This window comes from Mugil cephalus, chromosome 16, assembly GCF_022458985.1.
Source record: "Mugil cephalus isolate CIBA_MC_2020 chromosome 16, CIBA_Mcephalus_1.1, whole genome shotgun sequence".
NCBI classification, from domain to species: Eukaryota; Metazoa; Chordata; class Actinopteri; order Mugiliformes; family Mugilidae; genus Mugil; species Mugil cephalus.
In genome coordinates, this window is record NC_061785.1 from 17,902,436 (window position 1) to 17,923,758 (window position 21,323).

At 41.0% G+C, this 21,323-nt stretch overlaps 2 protein-coding genes across 4 annotated transcripts in view; both read right to left on the reverse strand.

Moving 5' to 3' along the window:
- Positions 1 to 14,532, reverse strand: part of mpp2b (MAGUK p55 scaffold protein 2b) — a 35,064-nt gene extending 20,532 nt beyond the window's left edge. Inside the window, exons 1-3 of one of the 3 annotated variants that reach the window (XM_047609904.1) lie at positions 14,295 to 14,532; positions 14,108 to 14,142; positions 4,948 to 5,028 (exon numbers count right to left, since the gene is read on the reverse strand). In XM_047609904.1, coding sequence (XP_047465860.1) covers positions 4,948 to 4,978 — 31 coding nt within the window. In that variant the 5' untranslated portion in view covers positions 4,979 to 5,028; positions 14,108 to 14,142; positions 14,295 to 14,532. Of the gene's footprint in view, positions 1 to 3,056; positions 3,366 to 4,947; positions 5,029 to 14,107 lie in introns of those variants that run through there. The other 2 variants (XM_047609903.1, XM_047609901.1) reach the window with 2 other exon arrangements.
- A 175-nt stretch (positions 14,533 to 14,707) lies between these two features.
- LOC125022081 (peptide Y) lies at positions 14,708 to 16,922 on the reverse strand. The gene is made up of 4 exons (XM_047608378.1): positions 16,782 to 16,922; positions 16,442 to 16,629; positions 15,509 to 15,589; positions 14,708 to 15,037 (listed from the first exon to the last, which is right to left on the reverse strand). Exons 2-4 carry the CDS (start codon positions 16,627 to 16,629, stop codon positions 15,013 to 15,015), a joined length of 294 nt encoding a protein of 97 aa, XP_047464334.1. The 5' UTR covers positions 16,782 to 16,922; the 3' UTR covers positions 14,708 to 15,012.
- Between the last annotated feature and the right edge of the window lie 4,401 nt (positions 16,923 to 21,323).

A 21,323-nucleotide genomic window follows, 5' to 3' on the forward strand; every position in this document is an offset into this window, starting at 1 on the left:
CCCGGTCTCTGCCTTGGGTTTTATTACACCGTGATGTCTATGGATACATCATTCTATTTTATATTATATCATAAGTTTGGAGATGTGATCACTGGAGCATACTCTTACTGGAAAATCCATGCTACCATTCAGAACTGCTTCAATACTCCAGTGGGCTATATCAGACCTGTGCCGACGCCTGGCTTCCAGATGAAGTGTTGTGCCCCTAATTTATTACCTGGAACAAAACACAACAACACCTTTAAATCCATACACTTAAATCTGTATGAGAATTTTTTTTTTTTAAATCTACCAAACCATGCGCCATGTAATTGTTTAATGTAATTGCATTTAATTTTTTCATTTTAGTTTGAAATTATCTCTCAGTTGCCTTATTTGCAGGTTTTAAAGTTAATCAATCTACAGCAGGGGTCTTCAACTTTTTTCAGGCTAAGGACCCCCAAACTGTTGGAGAGATTAAGTAGCAGTGACCCCCCTACCTACTGTATGTGTTCTACATTAAACTTGGCCTAGTGCTATTTATAAATATACATAATTATTATCATTTTGCATTCAATATTAAACTACTCCAATAATACACAGGGTCAAGTATATATATATATATATATATATATATATATATATATATATATATATATATATATATATATATTTTTTTTTTTTATTATTTCACCCAACTGCCATAAACATACACATACCTAACATAAAACTACCTAGCGACAGGGGCGGGGCCTACAGGAGGCTTAGATTGACAGGTCTCATCTAGTGTGGTGCTCTGCGTGAACTCCCGTATCGCTGAAAGAATGACGTGCTGACTGAAAGATAACGTCTTCTGCCTCCATTTATCCCTTTACTAAAATGTGTTGAATTCCCATGAATGTGTATTTAAAGGTATTTAAATCTATGGAAGAAAATTGGAGGGGAAAATTTAAAAAATATATAAAAATCAATCAAATATTTTGCAGACCGCCTGCAAACAAAGGTTGAATGAATAAAAAAAGTCTTAATAAAATGTCTTTTATCAATATCAATGCAGGGTCTGCTAACATTATATGTAAAAATATTTTGGAAAAAATATCATTATTATTATTATTATTAATAATAATAAATTTTAAAAGTCAGTATATGGTTAGACGAAGTAATCAAGTCACTAATGGTTGTAATTTATCCCTTTGGTTTGGTCGACAGTCTATTTAATCAATTAAATTTAACTTCATTAAGGAAATAAACACCATGATCCTGATCTCCTCTCTCTGAGTTCTGGATAGCCAATCAGCTGGATGAGCATCCTCAAAGCCGCAATTTAAACCAACCCATCACCATGGCGATGCTTATTCCAAGCTGACACGATATGGATGCGGGCTGGATCGCCTTATTATCTGGATGAAGGTCACGACATGAGACACCACACGTGATATTTGTTGACATTTTGAAAATGGACGGCAGCTCCCGTTACACCTCACCCTGTGGGCGCAGAGAGGCTGGGCGAGAGAAAACGTTTTGGGTAAAGTTTTGGGGCGAGCTACAACAAACAAGCGTACCGACTGACTTTTGACTTTGACTGTACATCTGTTTTCCACGGAGCAGCTAATGAAAGAGCACAGCGAGATCGTCAGGGTGTGATACGGATGAAATAATTGCCAGTGTCACCACATTATCGAATACCCTCAGCCAGAACAGAATTAAATTGTCCCATTCTGTTGAAACCCGGCGATTATCTTTGACAGTCTAATCCTACCAACACACTGTACTCAATGATCCATCATCTGTGTTTGAACACTGCTTCATTAGTCCAGCAGGCGCACAGTATATTCCTCCAAAAGTGTGTGAGCCTATTGTACACTGTGCGCATGGCGTTTATGTGTGTGTGTGGCGAAGGAGTGGATGCGAAGGAGTTTACTTGAAGGTTGTGAGTCTGACACCTTCAAGCGTGCTGTCTGTGATCACAACACTGTTGCATATGAATGACCCCCTACTTACACAGCATGAATGTACAATGCACCGGAGCTCTCTCCTCTCTCTCACACACAAACACTCACACAAACACACACATGCACTCTGAACTGATGGACTGGATGCGGATGCTTGACAGAAAATGTGATTCATTATGGCTGTCACTGCTGTCTTGTCAGGCTACGTTACAGAGCAAAGGATATCTTGCCACAGACTACACTTTGTGACACGCATAAGACCCGGCAATGATGCTTGTAACCCTCCCTGATTTATCACCATCACATAATACCATTAAAAAAGTTAAAAATGTTAAATCCTGAAATCCTGAAGTATTATTATAGACAAGTTAACAAGACATGCATGGGTTTCAGCACTTGTGATAAAAACAGTATGTGAATAGATATTGACAGGGTTACATCATTATCATCATTGTGAAATATGCAATTCCATCCAATATTAATGAAACCCATCAATTATGAATGGGATGTATGGTACTTCCCTCTCCATGCTGTGTGAGCAAACATTACCATTCAGTACAACAAACACATCCCAGCTTTTACACGGGGTCTTCCTCTCGTCACCACTTCTTGAGGTTTTTTTTTGCATTCTCTACTTATCTAAAGTGCACTTCTCTGCCGCGCTCTCGATTTGACAACCCAGGTTCTCTTTTTAAATTACGTAAGAGAAAAATGCCATGTTTTCTCTGTGAATGTATTGTCTTCCAGAGGATATTTAGGAGCATCTCGGTGCGTTTTACATCTCCCTCCCTGTCTTTGTAGTCAGCGCTGCCACGGATTCCTGTACATCACACGCTGCCCTGGGTCCTAATCTGTCTCTGCTCATCTTCATCACACTCTGGAGGCTTGAAGCAGCACATCAGAAGCAGGTGCAATTTGAATTTTAAACCCCAACTAGCCCTTACCCAAAGCGAATGCACAAAGCATAACGAAAGGTTCATTTTAGCAGTGATTCGATCTCTGATTTTATCTCTTTGTAGCTAATCTTCCCTAATCAGAAACAGCACACGTAGCTGGTGAACTTTATGTTTTATAAAGCATCCTACATGCCCCACAAGCCCAGCAGGTAGGGACCTGTGTTCTTACCTTCTCCCCCCAGCTTGATATCCAGGCCCTCCAGAGAGTTGGCCGAGTCCCCCTCCTCCAGGGAGAGTCTTCCAAACAGGCTGCCAGCCATGGTGCACAACACCTCACTACAGGCCCACACTCAGAGCAACACACCCAATACTGTATCAGAGGCTGTCTGAGAGATCTCCCTCTCTCCCTCCCTATCCGTCCCTGTTTCTCTCCCCTGTTTCTGCCAGAACAGCTCCTCGCTCTTTTCTCCCTCTCCACCTGCTCTTGACGTGAATGTGTATAAGCTATGCCTGGCTGAGCGTCTTCTCCTCCGCATGAATGAATGGAGATGAGAGAGGGCTGGGTGCATGAGCAACGAAAGTAGGTGGGGGAACTGGGGAAGAAAGAGGGAGGGAAGAATGATGCTTTCTGGAGGAGGAGGGAGAAAAGGAGGCAGGACGATTTTCTCCCCCAAGCTTCCATGTGCAGGTCAGCTAGGGGAAAGAGCAGCAGAAGGTTGGCTTGTAGGAAGGGGGCGTGGTAAAGGAGGTGATGACATAGGGGCTGGCTTGCATACTAGCTGTCATCCCCCATTACTCAGATCATAGATATAGGTATAACACAAGCAGCCTGCCAGATTCAATGTAAGTGAAGGGCTGAAATTTATATTTGAGCTTTGTGCTCGCAAAACGTATATCTTAGCAGCTTTGCTGACGGGAGGTGGAAAATATTTTCCTGCATTAAATCAAAACTGGCCCTTTCTCAACACTTCTCCTGAGCAAAAATATCCCTGCAGAAAATGCTGCTTTTTAAATTAAAATAAAGACAGAGTTTGGAGTAACAATTTACTCTGTGTTACTGAAAAGACGTCTCAGCCCAAGGCTAGTGTGCACATCCAGACTGACTGACGGTCTATTTCAGAAAAGACCACACGCACACACACATTTCAACTCTCCGTGGAAATGCTTTTCTCCATCTTTCCAGCAGCTGACTATTGCAATTTATTATCACATGATAAAACACTATAGGGCTTTGAAAGCTAGATTCGGTCCAGTATTTAAAAAACTGAATATGCAACGCATCTCACATCTTGTGGCTTTTCAGTCTTCTATGTCTCTGTGCTCAGGACTAACTGGAGAGGAAATACATGAAAGGCATGGCTACGTGCCAGTTTACAGTTTAATGCGGGAACATTTTTTGGCATTCAAACAAGAAAAGATAACTGGACTGTGGTCAAAATATTTGAGTTTTACTTTGATATTAATGTGAAAATTGACCTTGAGACGTTGCCAGAAGAAGGCCATTAAACAACATGATGCCAAGTCTGACTTGGATTCCAGCGATTCCATGGACAGGGTGCAATGCCTGTTTTTGTTATCGTAAGCAAAAATAGTCACAAATTATTACCCTGGGATCCTTTTTTTTATAAAGAAGCAGATGGCATTAAAGACGCTGTGCACTGTGCGAGAACAACACAAATCAAATACACCTTTAACCAGTTCAGCGGAAAATGATTAGTTAATATGTCAATTACCGAAGTAACTACCGCTTTTGTATATCCTACTGTTTCAGTCATCTTTCACCACTTACCAGTCTTAAAACTAAATTGAACAAATGTGCATTTGTGTGAAAGCTTGTGCATTTGTATTGGTGGTAATAGTGGGTATCTGGCATCAATGTGTGCATGAGTAGAGGTTTGAGAAGGATACAACAGCAAATGCTCTGAGGCATGACTGATCTGAGACTGGAGTTTGAGCACTCCATTAGCCAGCTCATTAAGTCACATTAGAACTAGGGAGATGAGATACATGTCCTGTGCGGGAATAACTACAAACCATTCAGTATCTCCTCCCACTTCTCTCTCTCCATAACTCTTTCTGACACTGAGATAACTTCGTCACAGCGAGACTGAGACACTTACCAGAGTCTGAGCTGGATGTTGCCACGGGCATTTTCAAAAACTGGTTCCTCCCGGTATCCTCCGCAAAACGTATTCAGTGAACTGCAATTAAAAGAGAGGGAACAGGAAAGGGAGAAACATTTTTAAAAAAATTTAAATTGTGAATATGAATGCAAAAAAAAAAAAAGAAAAAAAAAATCCAAACTCCAAAACTCCGATTCTAAACAAGTGAGGCAGGAATAAGGCAGAAACAAGCCAAGGGGCAAAGAGTTGTGGTCCTGTAAATTCAACATAGAGGGATCAATGCAAGTCTTAATTTAGTCTTGAAAAAGAATAGAAATTCCTTTCTGTCACAAGGATAATCAGTCAATCAATCATCTTTCCTGTTTAGTCTAAACACACTCCCACACAGGACAACAGGTTTCCAAACAATTATAAATACAGGCAGTTGCTGAGGCAACATTCAAACTGTTTTAGCCGTCCTGTCCATTGAGAATACTATTAGTAACCATTGGAAAGACTGAGTGAGTGGGCAGCCCAGCCAACATTAGCTTAGCGAGGATTTCTGTTGACTGTAATTGATCCATTTAACATCTGGCAGTAAGAAAGAGCGACACACATCACAGACAAGAGACTACCACAGATTAAGTGTCTATGGGAAGAACAGAAAATATAGAGCAAATATAGAGCAAAATGGCAAGAGGTTTGCAGAGAAAGTGTAAGAGTTAGGCAAAAGAGACAAGTGATAGGCAGAAAGGCTCTGACTGCGTGGAAACAGGAGGTGGTGGTAAGGGAGAAAATGAGGGAGAAAAGAGAGAGAGAGATCAAAGAAGAACATCGGTAAGGAAGAAAAGAGATCAGCTCATGGGAGAGACCGCGGTATCCAAGGATGTTAATTCCTGGTTGCCATGACAATAGCTATCCAGGGTGGAACCAATGCTGTTGTGGTCAAAACTGAGCAATGTCACCGCAGGGTCACTGTGTGCATGTGTGTTTGTGAGTCGTGATAAAAAAATTAAAAAAATACCTCAGTGTCATTTGACTGATTTCTAAGCAGGAGGCATCTTTCCTTCTAGAAATACATTATTTATATCAGAAACTGAATAAATATGTGCCACCCTTCCAATAGAACCGCTCTTATCTTTAACCACCGGTGACCAAATGCTTCTTAAATGGCTTATTGGGTAACACTTTTCATTAAGACTCTTTAATCACATCTTAGTTCTTCCCTACATGTAACTACACCAGTGGAAGGCAGCGTTGTACTAAACTGTCTTTCGTCAGCCAGAAATAAGATGGCTCATTAATTTGACGATTCCTCTAGACTTGGGTGGCTCAGTTCAGCACCCAAACAGATGGCTCCTTTGACCGAGGCTATCCAGTTTACGTCTGAGCTCCGGTACAGAGTGTCTGGAAATGAAGCTCCTCCGCGCTACCTTGTTCCATGGGGTTGTACAAGTAATTTCATTGTCTAAAAAAGCTGTTCTCAAGACCATCCTCAGGGTAGAAGTCAGGTAAACGAACTTAAACATTCACTTGTTTCATAGCGTTGAATTGTGTGGGCACATACACAGCAGCAAGTCTGCTTTCTTACAATTTCCACAACTGTTGGTTTCATTGGTCAAAGTGCTTTGCTCCATGGTTCTTGGTCGTCTATAATCAAGGATCAAGTCCTTAATACCACATGCCCCAGGCTTATCCGAGCCATCCCGTGTTAGCACTGTGAATTGACTGAGCTTGTTAAAAGCATGCTGAGGCCACACGGCAGCTAAGAAGTCAAAGCCGATTGCGGCAGAGCTTGGCTATGGTCGAATTGGGCTGACACACTTGGGGGGGCGCTGAGAGGATGGAGTAATAGACGGGGCATGAGCTTTTTGGCTCCTTCCCTCTGCCAGTCTTCTTCCATATCACAGATAGGGCAAAATTAGCCAAGATCTAATGGTGGTGCAGTCATAACCGGCAGTGGCATTTTCTTGGTAATTGGTACCATTTTCTTGGAGAAAAACCTGTAACATGTAACCAGTAATCACGCTCTACAATCAAGGATTAAATAGGTATTCTACAAAACACCATTTGGGCTAATGTTGTTGTGAATAAGTGATCTGCCTTTCTGCGGCAGAAGAAAAAGATCTTACGTCTGTGGGCCAGTCTGTCTCTACAGTAATACTGTATTTACTGTATAGAATCCGTCTCTACTTTTTGACAGATTTTCTTCTCAGTGCCCATTAGTCAGCTCACACACATACAAACTCCATCTTCCTCACTGTATTGCCTAAAGAGAGCAGCTCAATGGCACAGCTGCCATGACGTCACATTTGCAGAGCTGCTATCGTCTCTCTACTGTCAGTCTATTAAAACAAGTGGCCAGCTGTGTGTGTGTGTGGTTCTGTAATTATACTTCTATAATTAAAGCACCGTACCAATCACGCCAATGTAAAATACCCTCATCACCCGAGTCACAAAACCAGTTATGAGTGCAAGGGGCACATATTTCATGCTTTAAAAATATCCATTAAATTTAACTTAGTATTCAGGTACTTAAGTCAGCATTAAAGGATTGCAAGTATTTAAGCAGGGATACCCACTAGTGGTTGGGGAAAGTCCTTGCAGATATATGAAACACACAACAGAAATAAGGCCTGCATGCAAAGATGCATTTCTTTTTCAGACTGCATTTTCCAGCATGCTTTAGCCTACAGCAATGACACAAGCAGCGGCTCAGGTGTTTGTATGCCAAGTGTAAAACGCCTTGAGCTGCTCTCGCCGTGAGCCTGCACTAAAGCCTGTAAACATGCACACACATACGCATGCAGGCGCACACACACCAGCAACCAAACAAGTCTTAATCCACACATGCAGGCTGGCGTCAGGCCTAAAAATAACCCTGTGCTCCCACAGGTTCAGCTCTTCTCATTACTTTACAAGGGAAACTGTCGTATCCAAGACAACCGTGAGCAGCTCTTCGCCTTTTTCCCCAGCGCTTTGCCATGGCAACAAGGGAAAATGCGTAAAATAATAATAAGTCGGAGCTAAAATTGGGCCTAATAAAAGGTTTGGGTTACACTTACATATGTTTGCTCTCCACGACTAAATACTTTTACATTACATTTTACAATTCAGCAAATCTAGAAGATTTTAGATTAGATACTGAGGTCTTTAATGAATTTGAGTAAGAACTTTGAATTGATTAACTGTATACAGACTCAATTAAACTTTACAACCTTACCTGATTAAATAACTAAGACAATAATGATTCATGACAATGTGTGTGTGTACGTGCTGAGATTTAGAAATCTAGCCTCTGAAAACCTCACCTTATACTAACAGCTTTGTGTAACTGATGTGATTGAGACTCGCATCAAATATTTAGTTTCTTCAAAAGGACAATTCTGCCTGAGTTTCAACCATTATTAGAAAATTGTTCTTTTCAGGCTTCATGCAAACTACCATAAAAGTTACTTTGACTTTCTGCCCTCAAGTATCTTTTAAGAGTATGTCAAAATGTTTATGCTCGTCTCTTGTCACGGTAAATTCTACCCCAAACCCTTTATGACACAACAGAATTAAAGCAATTAATTTAATACTGCCTTCTGGGGATCGTATTAACATCCAAGTCACTACAAATTCCTCTACAAATCAAAACAGTGTGTGGAGGCCTTTTGAAGGAGAAGATAAATTCAAAACCGTTTAAAGCCAGTGAATACTGCACGGTTGAATGATTTCAAAATAAAGGTGCACTCTGCTCCCCGCTTGCATATTAATACACACAGTGCACCACTGTTTGACTGGAGGAATAAATGGCATGGAAAAAGAACACTTGATGTATTTTTCCAGGGTACAGATTAAGCTTGAAATTGCAATGTAACGTACCTTAGAGCAGCTTGGAAATCTAATTGCAAATGATTAAGAAACTAATAATAGGTTTAGGATTCATTGGCCATTTCAGCCACACGAGTTGCTCAGGGCTTCTAAAACAAGTAAGAGATGAAAAATCAAGTTCATTATCTCATGTGTAATCATCTTCCAAGGTATTTTTTTATATACCGCATTGCTAAATAAACAAACAAATTCAAAACAGCGTGACATCAATTAACACCATCAACAGACATAAAATGAAAACGAGATGTTTAGTAAATCCTGATCGTCTCAGTGTTCAGGGTCTTTCATATCCCACTGTGGATACAGTATGTAATTAGACTTAAATGTCATGTGTGTACCACTAAGAAGTGAAAGGACTGAGGCAAAGTGCTGTGAGCTACCTAGGGGGCATATACAATCACCACCCTGCCTGGATGTCATTAAACCATCTATTTTGTGAGGAAACAGTCATGATGGACAAAAAATATGATTCACTTAAATTTCTCAATTCTCATGTGATCTTGTGATCACATGGGAATTTTGCCTTCAAGCTACGTACTTGTGGCTGATCCACAGACGTGTTGACCATTCAGTGTCCTTTGACGAACTACTGGTAGCATGTGGCCAATTCTAAGAGTGACTTTATGCTTCAATTGAAATGACGTACTAATTAGATGCACTGACTGCTAGCAAGCACTATTTTGAAAGTAGCTGTCCTTTCCAAGTCCATGGACGACTTCCCAGATGGTTCTGTGTAACAGGATCTGGGATGTCTTAGTTTACCTTAAGGTGCGCTTCTGGAAAAGTCAAAGTAACACCAAAGTGAATATGTATGGTTTATCATCTAGTAGAGTTTAATGTGTTTTCCTGTAAATTGTAGACAACTCTAAGGTTGTGCTTCAAGAAAAGCCAGTGAATTACCAAAACCTTAAGGACTGATCTTCTAGGACCCATAGACATACACTCACTGGCCACTTTCTTAGATACACCTCTTCAATTACTTGTTAACACAAGTGGCTAATCAGCCAATCACATGGCTGCAATTCAATGCATTTAGGCATGTAGAGGTGATCAAGACAACTTCAAACCAAGCATCAGAATGGAGAAGAAAGGGGATTTAAGTGACTCTGAACGTTGTATGGTTGTTGGTACCAGACGGGCTGGTCTGAGTATTTCAGAAACTGCTGATCTACTGGGATTTTCACACACAACCATCTCTAGGGTTTACAGAGAATGGTCCGAAAAAGAGAAAATATCCAGCGGCAGCTGTGTGGATGAAAATGCCTTGTTGATGTGAGAGATCAGAGGAGAATGGGCAGACTGGTTGGAGATGATAGAAAGACAACAGTAACTCAAATAACCACTTGTTACAACTAAGGAATGCAGAATCTCTGAACACACAACACGTCAAACCTTGAAGAAGATGGACTACAGCAGCAGAAAACCACACCGGGTGCCACTACTGTCAGCTAAGAACAGGAAACTGAGACTACAGCTCACACAGGCTCAACAAATCTGGATAATAGAAGATTGTAAACATTGCCTGGTCTGACGAGTCTTGATTTCAGCTGCAACATTTGGATGTCAGGGTCAGAATTTGGTGTAAACAACATAAAAGCTTGGATCCATCCTGCCTTGTATCAATGGTTCAGGCTGGTGGTGGTGTGATGGTGTGGGGGATATTTTCTTGGCACACTTTAGACCCTTAGTACAAACTGAGCATGGTTTAAATGCCACAGCCTACCTCAGTATTGTTGTTGACCATGTCCATCCCTTTATGACCACAGTGTACCATCTTCTGATGGCTACTTCCAGCAGGATAATGCACCATGTCACAAAGCTCATATCATCTCAAACTGGTTTCTGGAACATGACACTGAGTTCACTGTACTCCAATGGCCTCCACAGTCACCAGATCTATATCCAATAGAGCATCTTTGGGATGTGGTGGAACGGGAGTTTCTCATCATAGATGTTCAGCCGACAAATCTGCAGCAACTGTGTGATGCTATCATGTCAATATGAACCAAAATCTCTGAGGAACGTTTCCAACACCTTGTTGAAAGTATGCCACAAAGAATTAAGGCAGTTCTAAATTCAAAAGGGGGGTCCAGCCTTTTACTAGCAAGGTGTACCTAATAAAGTGGCCGGTGAGTATATGTTCCACACTCAATAGTAATCTTTCCAATCCTTCTCAAAATATTTCATTTCTGCATTCTCCACAGTCACGTCTCTATCACTCAAAATATGTTCATATATATAAATCCATGCATATGAAAACAGTGCACAGAAAATGACAGCATGCAGTCGTCACTTTGATGCCTTAGCCTCTATATATGGAGATGTGTGCCAGTAGGGATGAGGTGGCAAGGGTGAGAGTAATGAGCATGTCATTTTTATGAATGACACCTTAGAGGTTGGGTGAAAGATGCTGAGGCGATGTGGACCACGTCGGATTAATCTCCCAGTGGAGCAGAGAGTGGATGTGTCCTGTTACTAAATCCTTTCTCTCAGCCAGCTACAGTTGATTAGAATTTCTGTTTGATGCAGTAATTAATCACTCAGTCGCTCAAAGCTGTAAAACCGGGCAGAGTCGCAGCCAGGCACCACTAAAGGTACTCTTATTAGGAGGATTTTATATGACATCAAATAACATCTTGTGTATAATAAGATCTGGTCAGGGATGGCTATTTGAATCCCTCTGAAGGTGTAACCAATATCGCAGGATTTGCAATCAATTAAGGGCAAGTATGCAGTTTTTTTGAGGCTTAGACATGTCATGGTCACAATGTCTACAGTGTCAGACTGCCATTTCTTTCTGATCTCATCTTACTTAATGTCTTTGGTAAAATGTATTCAAATCTTCCCTAAAGTATTTATAGTGAGGGACATGTTTTCAGAGTTCTATTTTAAGTGGAAATCATTAAAGAAGTGCTTAGGGAATGTGTCTGTCGAGGTAGGACCAGACCTGCTGATCTCGTAGCTGTCAAAGGGAGCGGAATTTATGGTAAACCTCCCACTCCCAAAACAGCAACTGATAAGAGGGTAGAAGTTTCTTTAATCCCAGTCAAAAGCTCTTTAAAATTAGACCTATCTGACTGCGGTTTGATATGAAAATCCAACAGTGGGATTTTACATTGCATTTGAAGAGTCTTTAAACTGAGGAGCTTTTAGGGAAATAAATCCTCATCATGATGAGAGCTTTGATTTCAAAGGATCAAAATAAACATTCTCAGACTATATCAGTTAATGTGCCTGGAGGAGATATCACCAATACACCTGCCAGAGAGAGTAAGTCGAAACCCTGTATTTTAGTACACAATTTAGGAAACTCATCATTATTTGGTTATTCAGTTATAATACAGCTGCTCTTTGGTCCCCTTTAAAGTGGGTATTTTAATAATATTTTATTAAAATTCCTACCAAATACAAATAGCTTTAAAAGTCCTAAAACAGTTATAGTGTATTCTACGTTATTAAATACATTTGCATGTAATCTGAAGTCATGCTACTGTAGCCCTTCAGTCCTTTCTATGAATAACAAATGAAAACTAGATGTTTAGTAAACCCTGATCATCTCAGTGTTCAGGGTCTTTCATGTCAGAATGTAATTAGACTTAAATGTCATGTGCGTACCACCGAGAGGTGAAAGGACTGAGGCAAAGTGCTGTGCGCTACCTAGGGGGCATATACAATCACCACCCTGCCTGGATGTCTTCAAAGCATCTTTGTTCCCTTTGTCATATTTTGTGAGGAAACACCCATGATAAGTCATAAATACAAGTAAAACCCAAAGTTTGCCAGCTTGGTGGTGTCTCAGTGAGCATGGTAACATTCCCACAGTGACAACAGTAACATTCTGATGATCAACAGGTTTATCATATTTGTCATAGTAGCTGAGGCTGGAGGGGATATTAGTTACATTTGTTAGATTATGATGTTTTTAATCATTTATCCTGTGGAAAAAATTTAGATCAAATTTTCTTCAAATCCATCCAAGACTGTTAGCATTGCACACATTTCCACCTCATGTTACACCAGGATCATAAGAGGATTCATGTGATCATGAGTCACGAGTCAAACAGCAAAACATACTTCACGTTGTTCCGCAGGTACGAAATTGCACAACGTATGAAAGCAGACACGGTCCTACGGGAAAATGAACCGATGGTTTTATTATTATAAGATAAGGAGATAAGATAAGAAATCTCCTCCTGAAGGACAAACTGAGTAATGCTTATAACCTTGCAAGAAATTACGTATGACTAATCATTCCATGCTAATTAAACATAGTAAATGTTGTTTCATTATTACTATTCGTTATAAACAGATGAAATGCATGAGTATGTATGTTGCATGGTTTCAATTATTTATTTATATTTGAGATGTTTCATATTCAGTTTTCATAGCATTTGAGTGTGGTGATTCTTATCTTCAAGTTAAGTCGAATTTCAAGACGTAACTGTGGTATTGATCAAGGGATCACACAATGAAAGGTCAAGGGGATGGAATGCACAGTCCATTCGACTGAATTTGAAAATGTCAGATCATTAGGCCATCAGGTCATTAACGTGACTAATTTAGACTTCAGACTAATTTTACCTCCCTCTTTGACTTAAACTGATTGTCATGTTTGCCTTTATTATATTATATTATATTATATTATATTATATTATATTATATTATATTATATTATATTTTATTAGTGCTATTTCTTCCACGTCCTTAAGGAGTAGCGTCTATCTGAATAATGTTTCTACCTATCCTACATGCAGGACACATCACCACCTGCGTTCAAACATCTGTGCACATCCTCGAATGTGTGGGCATGCGCAATGGCCACAGACAGGTGCATGACGTCCATCCAGTCTTTGTTATCAACGCCGAATTCTTTTCAGCACTAAAATTAAACGCGGGCGGCAATAATTCTTCGTTAGGTTGCCATGGATACCGCTGGCGTGTTCACCTGTCACCTCTGCCGCAGTCGCACAGGTGCAAATAGCTCGAGGCCACTTAGACTAGCTTCATATCAACAGCACGAGGCTGCTGGCGGAGGGAGAAAGGTATAGGTAGTTCTCTCGAGAAACGGCTCCGTCAGATCTGACAACACACGGATTTTAACGTGATTTTAAAAAGTCTATACGGTCACGTCTTTTCGCCAGCTCTTACTCACAGTCTATTTAAGATGATAACACATTTTAATTTAACAGTAACTGACTGAAGGTACCCGTAGCCACCTGACGCAAGGCGAAGGTGGACTACATCTCCGAGACGCTTCTGAATACACGCTGGGAATAAAGCAAAAAATGTTGGAAGTGCTCACCTGCCCGGACACCTTTATTCGGATGCTTCCTCGGTCTGAGACGCAGCCAAAAATAAAGAAAGAAAGGAAAAAAAGAAAATATGCAGTCTAAGAATTCAACACTGCTCGTCTCGGAGGTTTCCTCTCTGCAGTCACTTTCACAAGCAGCAGCTACCCACACACGCTGCTATCTTTAACGAGACCTTACCTAAAACGGCTCGCGCGCTGTCAGAAATAGCTCCATTGATTAAATAATAATATTTTTTTAAAAAAAAAGAAAAGAAAAGAAAAACAAAAAGCCAAGTGGCAGTTGTGTGCGCCCTGACCCCGTCCCCCAAAGGATGTCCGAGAAGGCTTAGAGAGGACAGATGCGCCTTTGGGTATTGAAGCCCTGTGTGAAGTTGACGCCTGTCCGTTGCCTGTCGTCGATATTAACCATAGACTGGAAGCGAACCACACAGGAGCTGCAATAAGCGAGTCACACTAGCAAATACATGTTTTCTGGGAATATAGTGACATCTAGTGGCCACAAACGTAAGTACATTAATTATTACAACTACTTGCCACTACGTTTTCTGCTACTAATAATGACAATGATAAACAAAAGCGCAAGACAGTCTGTGTAATTATTATTATTCCACTCAGATCTTTATTCATAAGTGATTGATTCTGATACAAATTATTTACATTTTTGGCTAAAGAACAAATCCACTGAGACAGGCAGACAAAAACAATAAACAGAGAGAAGAAGGAGTAGGACAGAACGACAGACAGAGAGACAGAGATTTTTTTCATGCACATTGAATAATTAAATATACAGAGTCACAAATCCAGTGCAGGTTGTCATTTTGTTGACTGATTGTTGGTGAATTGAAGCATCTGGGGATTGAGGACGGGAGAGGACGAAGGGTTGACATTAGGCTCATTTACCACTGGTCAACGTAGTCCGAGCTGTAAAAAAAGAGATAAAAAAAACAGTTTAATGTATATGAAATGCACTCTTTTTGCATCCTAATTTGTGGTGATGCTAAATTAGAACTAAAAAGAGCTAAAGAGCAGCTACGTAAATATCAACACCATCCTGCAGTAAGAATTACAGCTGCGGTTTGGCAATATTGGCTCATATTGGCTCAGCTCATGTCAGGGACTCTGATCAACGTGCATGTTCCTCCTTTATCTGATATTTCAAATTATAATGTGGAGCTGGCGGTTGGCCAATCAGATGTCATCATGTTATGGGATCTTGCAGGATATTGAATGTTGACCTGCAACTAAATCTTTTGGCACAGACTGCCCCTTTTTAAAGTTTGTCCTCAAATTTGAAGGCACACAAAGTACTGCCAATTGTCATTATTATGGTATAAAGTCATCATCAGTGTATTTTTTGGAAATAAGGATCAAAGACGGGCATGCGTTTCTCACCGCGGTTCAGTATCTTGGCTTGAATCTCCGCCAAAAAGCAGCCACGCAACCGCCTGCTCGGGAGTTGATCTCTTCCCGTACCTGGGAGAGAAACAAAGTGAATAAATAAAACACCAGCATGTAATTACTGTAACTAAATATTAGTCTGAGATTTCAAGACCCGAGACTCAATCAGCCCTGTTGGAAATCAACAAGCAGGAGTTGGCTCGTAAGGGTCTATTAGTTCTGCAGTCCAATCACAGATGTGTAATTATCCGAGAGAAGAGGAGGATTTTCAACTTCAGTGCCCAGAGTCCAGTAAAGCTAAGACAGCAAGCTCTGCCTTTAGAAGAGTCCTCACTTAAAAATCAATTTTTGGCCACTGAGGAGTAAACCTGCCTTTGTTTGAGTGCAATGACAAATCCAGCTGCTTAATTACAGAGGTGGAGGGTTAATGCTAATACACCCAGAGGTGGGGAAATCTACTGCCCTGCGACTTACTCTGTCATTAGTTATCATTGTGAAATAGTGATAAAAAGTGAAAATAGTGAATTTGTTGTTCCTGTGTCTATGTGGGTGTTACAAGATTACACTCACATCCACAACTCACATCCACATCTTTCTATGATTAAAGAGCCAAGAAGACTCCGTGGCTTTACAAACAAGAGTGGAACTTCTGAAAATCATGGTAACAGAAGTTAGGCGAGGGATGGCGAGACAACAAGACAACAGACTTTATAAACCATTTGCTTGTCCTAGAGACTTTAATCCCTCACATCAGAAGAGGGGGACAGCAGTTCGACCAAACCAGAGCACAAAAACAAAAACAGTTTTTCATGTGATATATGACCTGATGACAGAGATCTCAGAAACCTGACATTGCACTAACTGTGGTTAAGTTAAACTATGCTGCACCAGACAAATGAAAGAGCAAATGAAGCCTGCCCGACTCACCTCTGTCTGGTGATGAGGTTGACATAATGCCTGACAGCTGCGTGGTATTTGGCCCACTCCTCCGGAGAGGCGTTGCTCCCGGGGTTCTCCGGTTTGGGTGGATAGGCGTCCGCGAAAGCGCTCAAACACACCAGCAGGCACACGACCAGCGCTGCGAGTCTCATCCACGACCTGAGCATGTTGGCCATCTGAAGACAGAGGAGAGACAACCACGGCTTGATTCCCCATTTGCGGATTTAAGTTTTGCTGAAGTCGAAATAACGCATTAAAACATCTTAATTTGAAGTTGGGCATAAATGAGCCGACCGGCAAAAAAAAACAAAAACGTAAGACAACTTACTGTCAGAGTTGTTTCTTGATGCTTTCACCTCGGTGGTGTCCTTGTCTTGCTGCTCTCCTCTCAGTCCACGGCATTATATATAGTGAGGATGGATACCTGATGCGTGCTGAGTAACCCGTAACCACACCCCTCGCCCCGGAGGCAGCGCGTAAAGGAGGGGGCAGGGGGGGAGGGTCTGGTGGTGGACACGCTCGTCGTAAATCGTAACTTTATCGATTCCATGGGAATATTTGAGATTTTGCTGAGTTGTGAACTTTATTTGATGTTTTTTTTTTTTAAGGTGGATTTGCTGTACGGAATTGCGTTGCTTTGAAATTCCAACTTTTATGACCAAAAGAAAACGTTTCAGCACCACGATCAGCGCCCCGGAGAAGAAGAGAGAGCCTCAGCCCCAGAAAGATTCAGGTCCAAAAAGAAAGAAAGAAAGAAAGAAAGAAAGAAAGAAAGAAAGAAAGAAAGAAAGAAAGAAAAAACTCTCACTCCTTACAGAATTTCACAAACAACAACTATTAACAGCGACCAGAAAACGATTGAGCTGGCCCCTCACACTCGAAGTGATGACCTGCACAGCACTTCAAGAAACTAGACCACACTAGAAGAACAGGGGAGAGATGGGATCTACTTTGAAATGCAATGCTCGACCACTGAGAGAACGCATTATATCAGCCTCGGAGTGTAGTCCACAGATGCCTTTTTTTTTTTTTTTTTTTTTTTTTGTTTTAATTCTTCATATAGTTTATCAGTATTTCTTTAACTTGAATGTACCCTTAAATAAAAAATGTTTTTTGTGTGTTTATACGTTGTTAGTAAAAGATACAATATTTCTCATCACCCTGTAGTTTTGCTGGCTGCTGCCCTGTGCATGCGATGAACAAACACATTTATCTTTAGATACAGAGCATATGGAATAAACTTTCAATATATTCCAAAGCCATGCACTTGGCTAACCAGTTCTTTAAGGAATGAGCTCCAAACCAATAAAATAAATTGAGCAGCGTGGCGTGCATCAAATCCAGGAATGATGAAGCCTAACTTGTCTGATCATTAGCCTCCGCACCTTTGGCCTCCTATGCACTCATGATTCCATGCATGCATTATTTAAATAGTGCCAACACCTTTCTTATTGTCTGGGGGTCACAGGCTACGTTGATCAATATTGCGCTTTTGTGATTCACCCACATGGAATTGGCAGCACCGTGCCTCAGGGAAATGCACTTTCAATGCGGCGATGATTGAATTAAAGCATTCACCGAGGTGTTTTGGTGACTCTTCATTGCAATTTCATTCTTCTCATCTCAGCACAGACGGTGGGGCTGGCGACGCTTGTGCGACCCCGAGTGCTGGCGACAAAGATGCTGTGCACAAATGGCGTTCAGGTATGAAGTGCCGAGACTGGGCCCAACGTCGCTGGTCACATTTACGACTGCCGCAGAAACTGCTGTTTATCTTCACGGTCTACTGTTCAGTCCATGACGCCTGAAGGCTTATCTAACTCTGCAGCGGCAGTCTCTGTTTAATGTGCGTGCCTGTTTGCTCAGAGGACACCGCTGAGAGCTTTATGTCTCATCAAAAACTGTGATGGATATGATTTCATTTACACTTTTCATTTAGCATTTATTTAAAGTCACTGTGCGACTTAATTACTGCTTCCACGATAGATGTTTTTGTGCAGTGGGATCTAAACGTTGAGAGGTTCTTTCTGTCTTAATATGAATTCACTCCTCGTCCCCTCTGTCCATCTCCTACAATTAAAAGGACTGTCTAATTAATGGAATTACACTTAATTGTTCTTCCACTGAAAATTATATTACCCTGACTTAGTTTTCATCCAGAGCCATTACAGGTGTAATGAGGGAGCAAGAGGAGGATGGAAATTCTCATATAGAGAATGTGGTTACATCATGGGTCATATTCTTACACAGACAATGATTAGTTTGATTTTTACCCTGACTACACAGTACTGAAGGTTTTTAAATTTTGTGTTTTCATGAAGCAGACAAATTATCAAGCTGGATAAATTATTGATTCTGGGTCTGAGGAAATTGCAGCCAGGATCTGCGCATGCAACGGTTCAGTGCTAAACACGCCTGGGGAAAACACAGTTGCGTCCAATAAAATAGCAGTGTGTTTAAAACACGGTGAGTAAAGATCAAAATCCTTATAATAGTTTTTATTGTATTGGGAACATTGCAGACTCTATTCCAAATCACACATGAAGAAATATTTATAAAATTTGGTATTGCTTGTCAGAAGGCGAAGAAAATATTTAGTGGTATAACCACAGATTCTGAGAACCACTTCAGATTTGTGTTGCGTGGAGCGGAACAACCTCTGACCTATGTGAACAGGCATTCCTATTCAGGACCATTGGACTACATCCCACAATTCCTCAGAAACAGCATTTTTGATGTCGCTGTATTGGATTAAGGTCAGGGGTTTGGCCTAGGCACTTACATAACATTTATCTTGTTGATCTGGAACCAACATGCTGGACCCTTACTGCTGTGTTTGGGGTCATTGTCTTGTTCAAACACCCATTTCAAGAGCATTTCCTTGTTGTCTTCAAGTATTTTGATATATTCCATCTGATCCCTGATCCCTGATATGTGATAAATAGACCCGACACAATAGTACAAGAAACGTCCCCATATCATGATGCTTGCACCACCATGCTTCACAGTGCACCGTGACTTGAGTTCAGCGTTCGGGGGTCGTCTGTTAAACTGCCTGATACAACTTGCTTTCATCACTTCGCATGATATTGCACCATTTCTATTTAGGCCAGTTGATGTGTTCTTTGATAAACTAACCTTTCCAGCGTATGTCGTTTTTTTAAAACAATGGGACTTTACAGGGGATTCTTGCCGGTAGCTCGGCTTCACATAGGCGTCTTCTAATTGTTGCATGTTGCAGTACCGGTCTTTGCAATTTTTGTGATTCCTCGATACATTCCAGTGGTAGTTTTGCACTTTCTTCCATGTCTGAAACGCCCCTTTCAATTAATGAGTCAATTACAGAGAATCAGCAGCATGCATGTCATGACTGTTGGGATTGTTGGGTTTGCTCTCCTACACTCTACTACACCTACTAGTAAATTATTTGCTAGGTAGAAATAACAGAGTTTGAGGTAGTTAGTGATGTTGGACAATGGAGCAAACATGGGGAAATACAGCTTTTTAACAAACAAAGGTTTCTCACCGAAATAATAACAAAAAAAGAAAAAAAAGAAAAAGGAAATTACCTTCATATGTTATTAATTTTGGCTACAGGGCCCCATGGGTACTCAAATAGCTTATTCTCAAGCAGATACCTGAAGGCACAGAAAAAGCATATAGCACATAAAAGCATGTTATACATAATGTATGTTTTGTCCGACGGAGCTCCCGAGGGAAGTCGGGACATCTGCTCTCACCTGATAATACAGTCGTAAAAAACAACGGGTTTTCTTTTGTCCGTCTCTAAGCCCTTGTCAAAAACACAACTTGATTTCGGCATAAATCCCAGCTGACAGCCTCGGTGGAACTGCAGACGATAAACAAGCAGTTAAAGTGTATATGGCCGCGCCATAAAGGCTGTGAGTGGGCTGTGGTATTACGCATTGATTGCTGTGACCATTTCTGGGCAATTATAGCACCATAATTCAGAAGGGACTATTATTGCAGGTTTTACATCCAGTGATGTCCAGATTGATGCAAAATTGTAGCTATAACTTAGAAGATTGTGGCTTTTAATGGCCTGATAAGTTTGGACAGTGTGTTTAATTAAGAGTGATTAAATAATGAGTAAACTGTCTCCAATTCGAGGAAGCTAATATTTGCCCCGTTTGCTGTAATCGCCCATTTTCGCACAGCTAACGGTGGCCGTCCTGAACATTTAGTTAATTCTCCTCCAGTAATCAACCTCTCCCTGCGCTCTCTCTACGGCTCATAAAAGTCAATGGCAAGAGACAACAATATGCTCAAGACAAACTCATTAGCTCGCCCCGGCGTTTGCAGGTAAACACTGAGAACGCAACAGCCTCCAGATAAGGAAGGGCAGACGGCTGAAGTTTTCACAGTCCAATAAACCCCAGCTAATGCACTCCTGAAGAGCAGTTTGGGCTGCTGTGTAGGGGGGCAGAAAAAGTTTGAGTCGCCATCGAGGCCGAGATAATGGGGCTGGCAGGAGGTGGATCTCAGAACTTGTTCAGTTTTACTAACTTTTTCTACTGACCCCCGTGATGCCTTTGTTACGCAACACTTTGACAATTTACATAAGCAAAAGAAGATGACTTGTACGAATCCCGGCGTTGGAAATGTTCTTACTGTATGCGCTGATATGTGCTCCTCAAAAGTAGCGCTAAAAGCTTTTCTCATGAGCCCCTGTCTCCACTTTAGACAGTAAAGACCACCTCCATTTCCATTTGCATCACACACCTGTACAAATAGGAAGATAACGCACAAAAGTCCATTTTGGTGTAAAAGCCATCTCCGAGGAGAATGCCTGACTCCTTCCTGCCGTCACAAGCAAAAAGGGGGAAATGATTATGCACTTTTATTTAGC

Coding starts and splice junctions, on each gene's coding strand:
- LOC125022081 (XM_047608378.1), bottom strand. CDS start 16,629: ATGGCCAACATGCTCAGGTCGTGGATGAGACTCGCAGCGCTGGTCGTG. Junction 15,590..16,441: donor AACCTCATCACCAGACAGAG/GTGAGTCGGGCA, acceptor TTTCTCTCCCAG/GTACGGGAAGAGATCAACTC. Junction 15,038..15,508: donor AGCCAAGATACTGAACCGCG/GTGAGAAACGCA, acceptor CTTTTTTTACAG/CTCGGACTACGTTGACCAGT.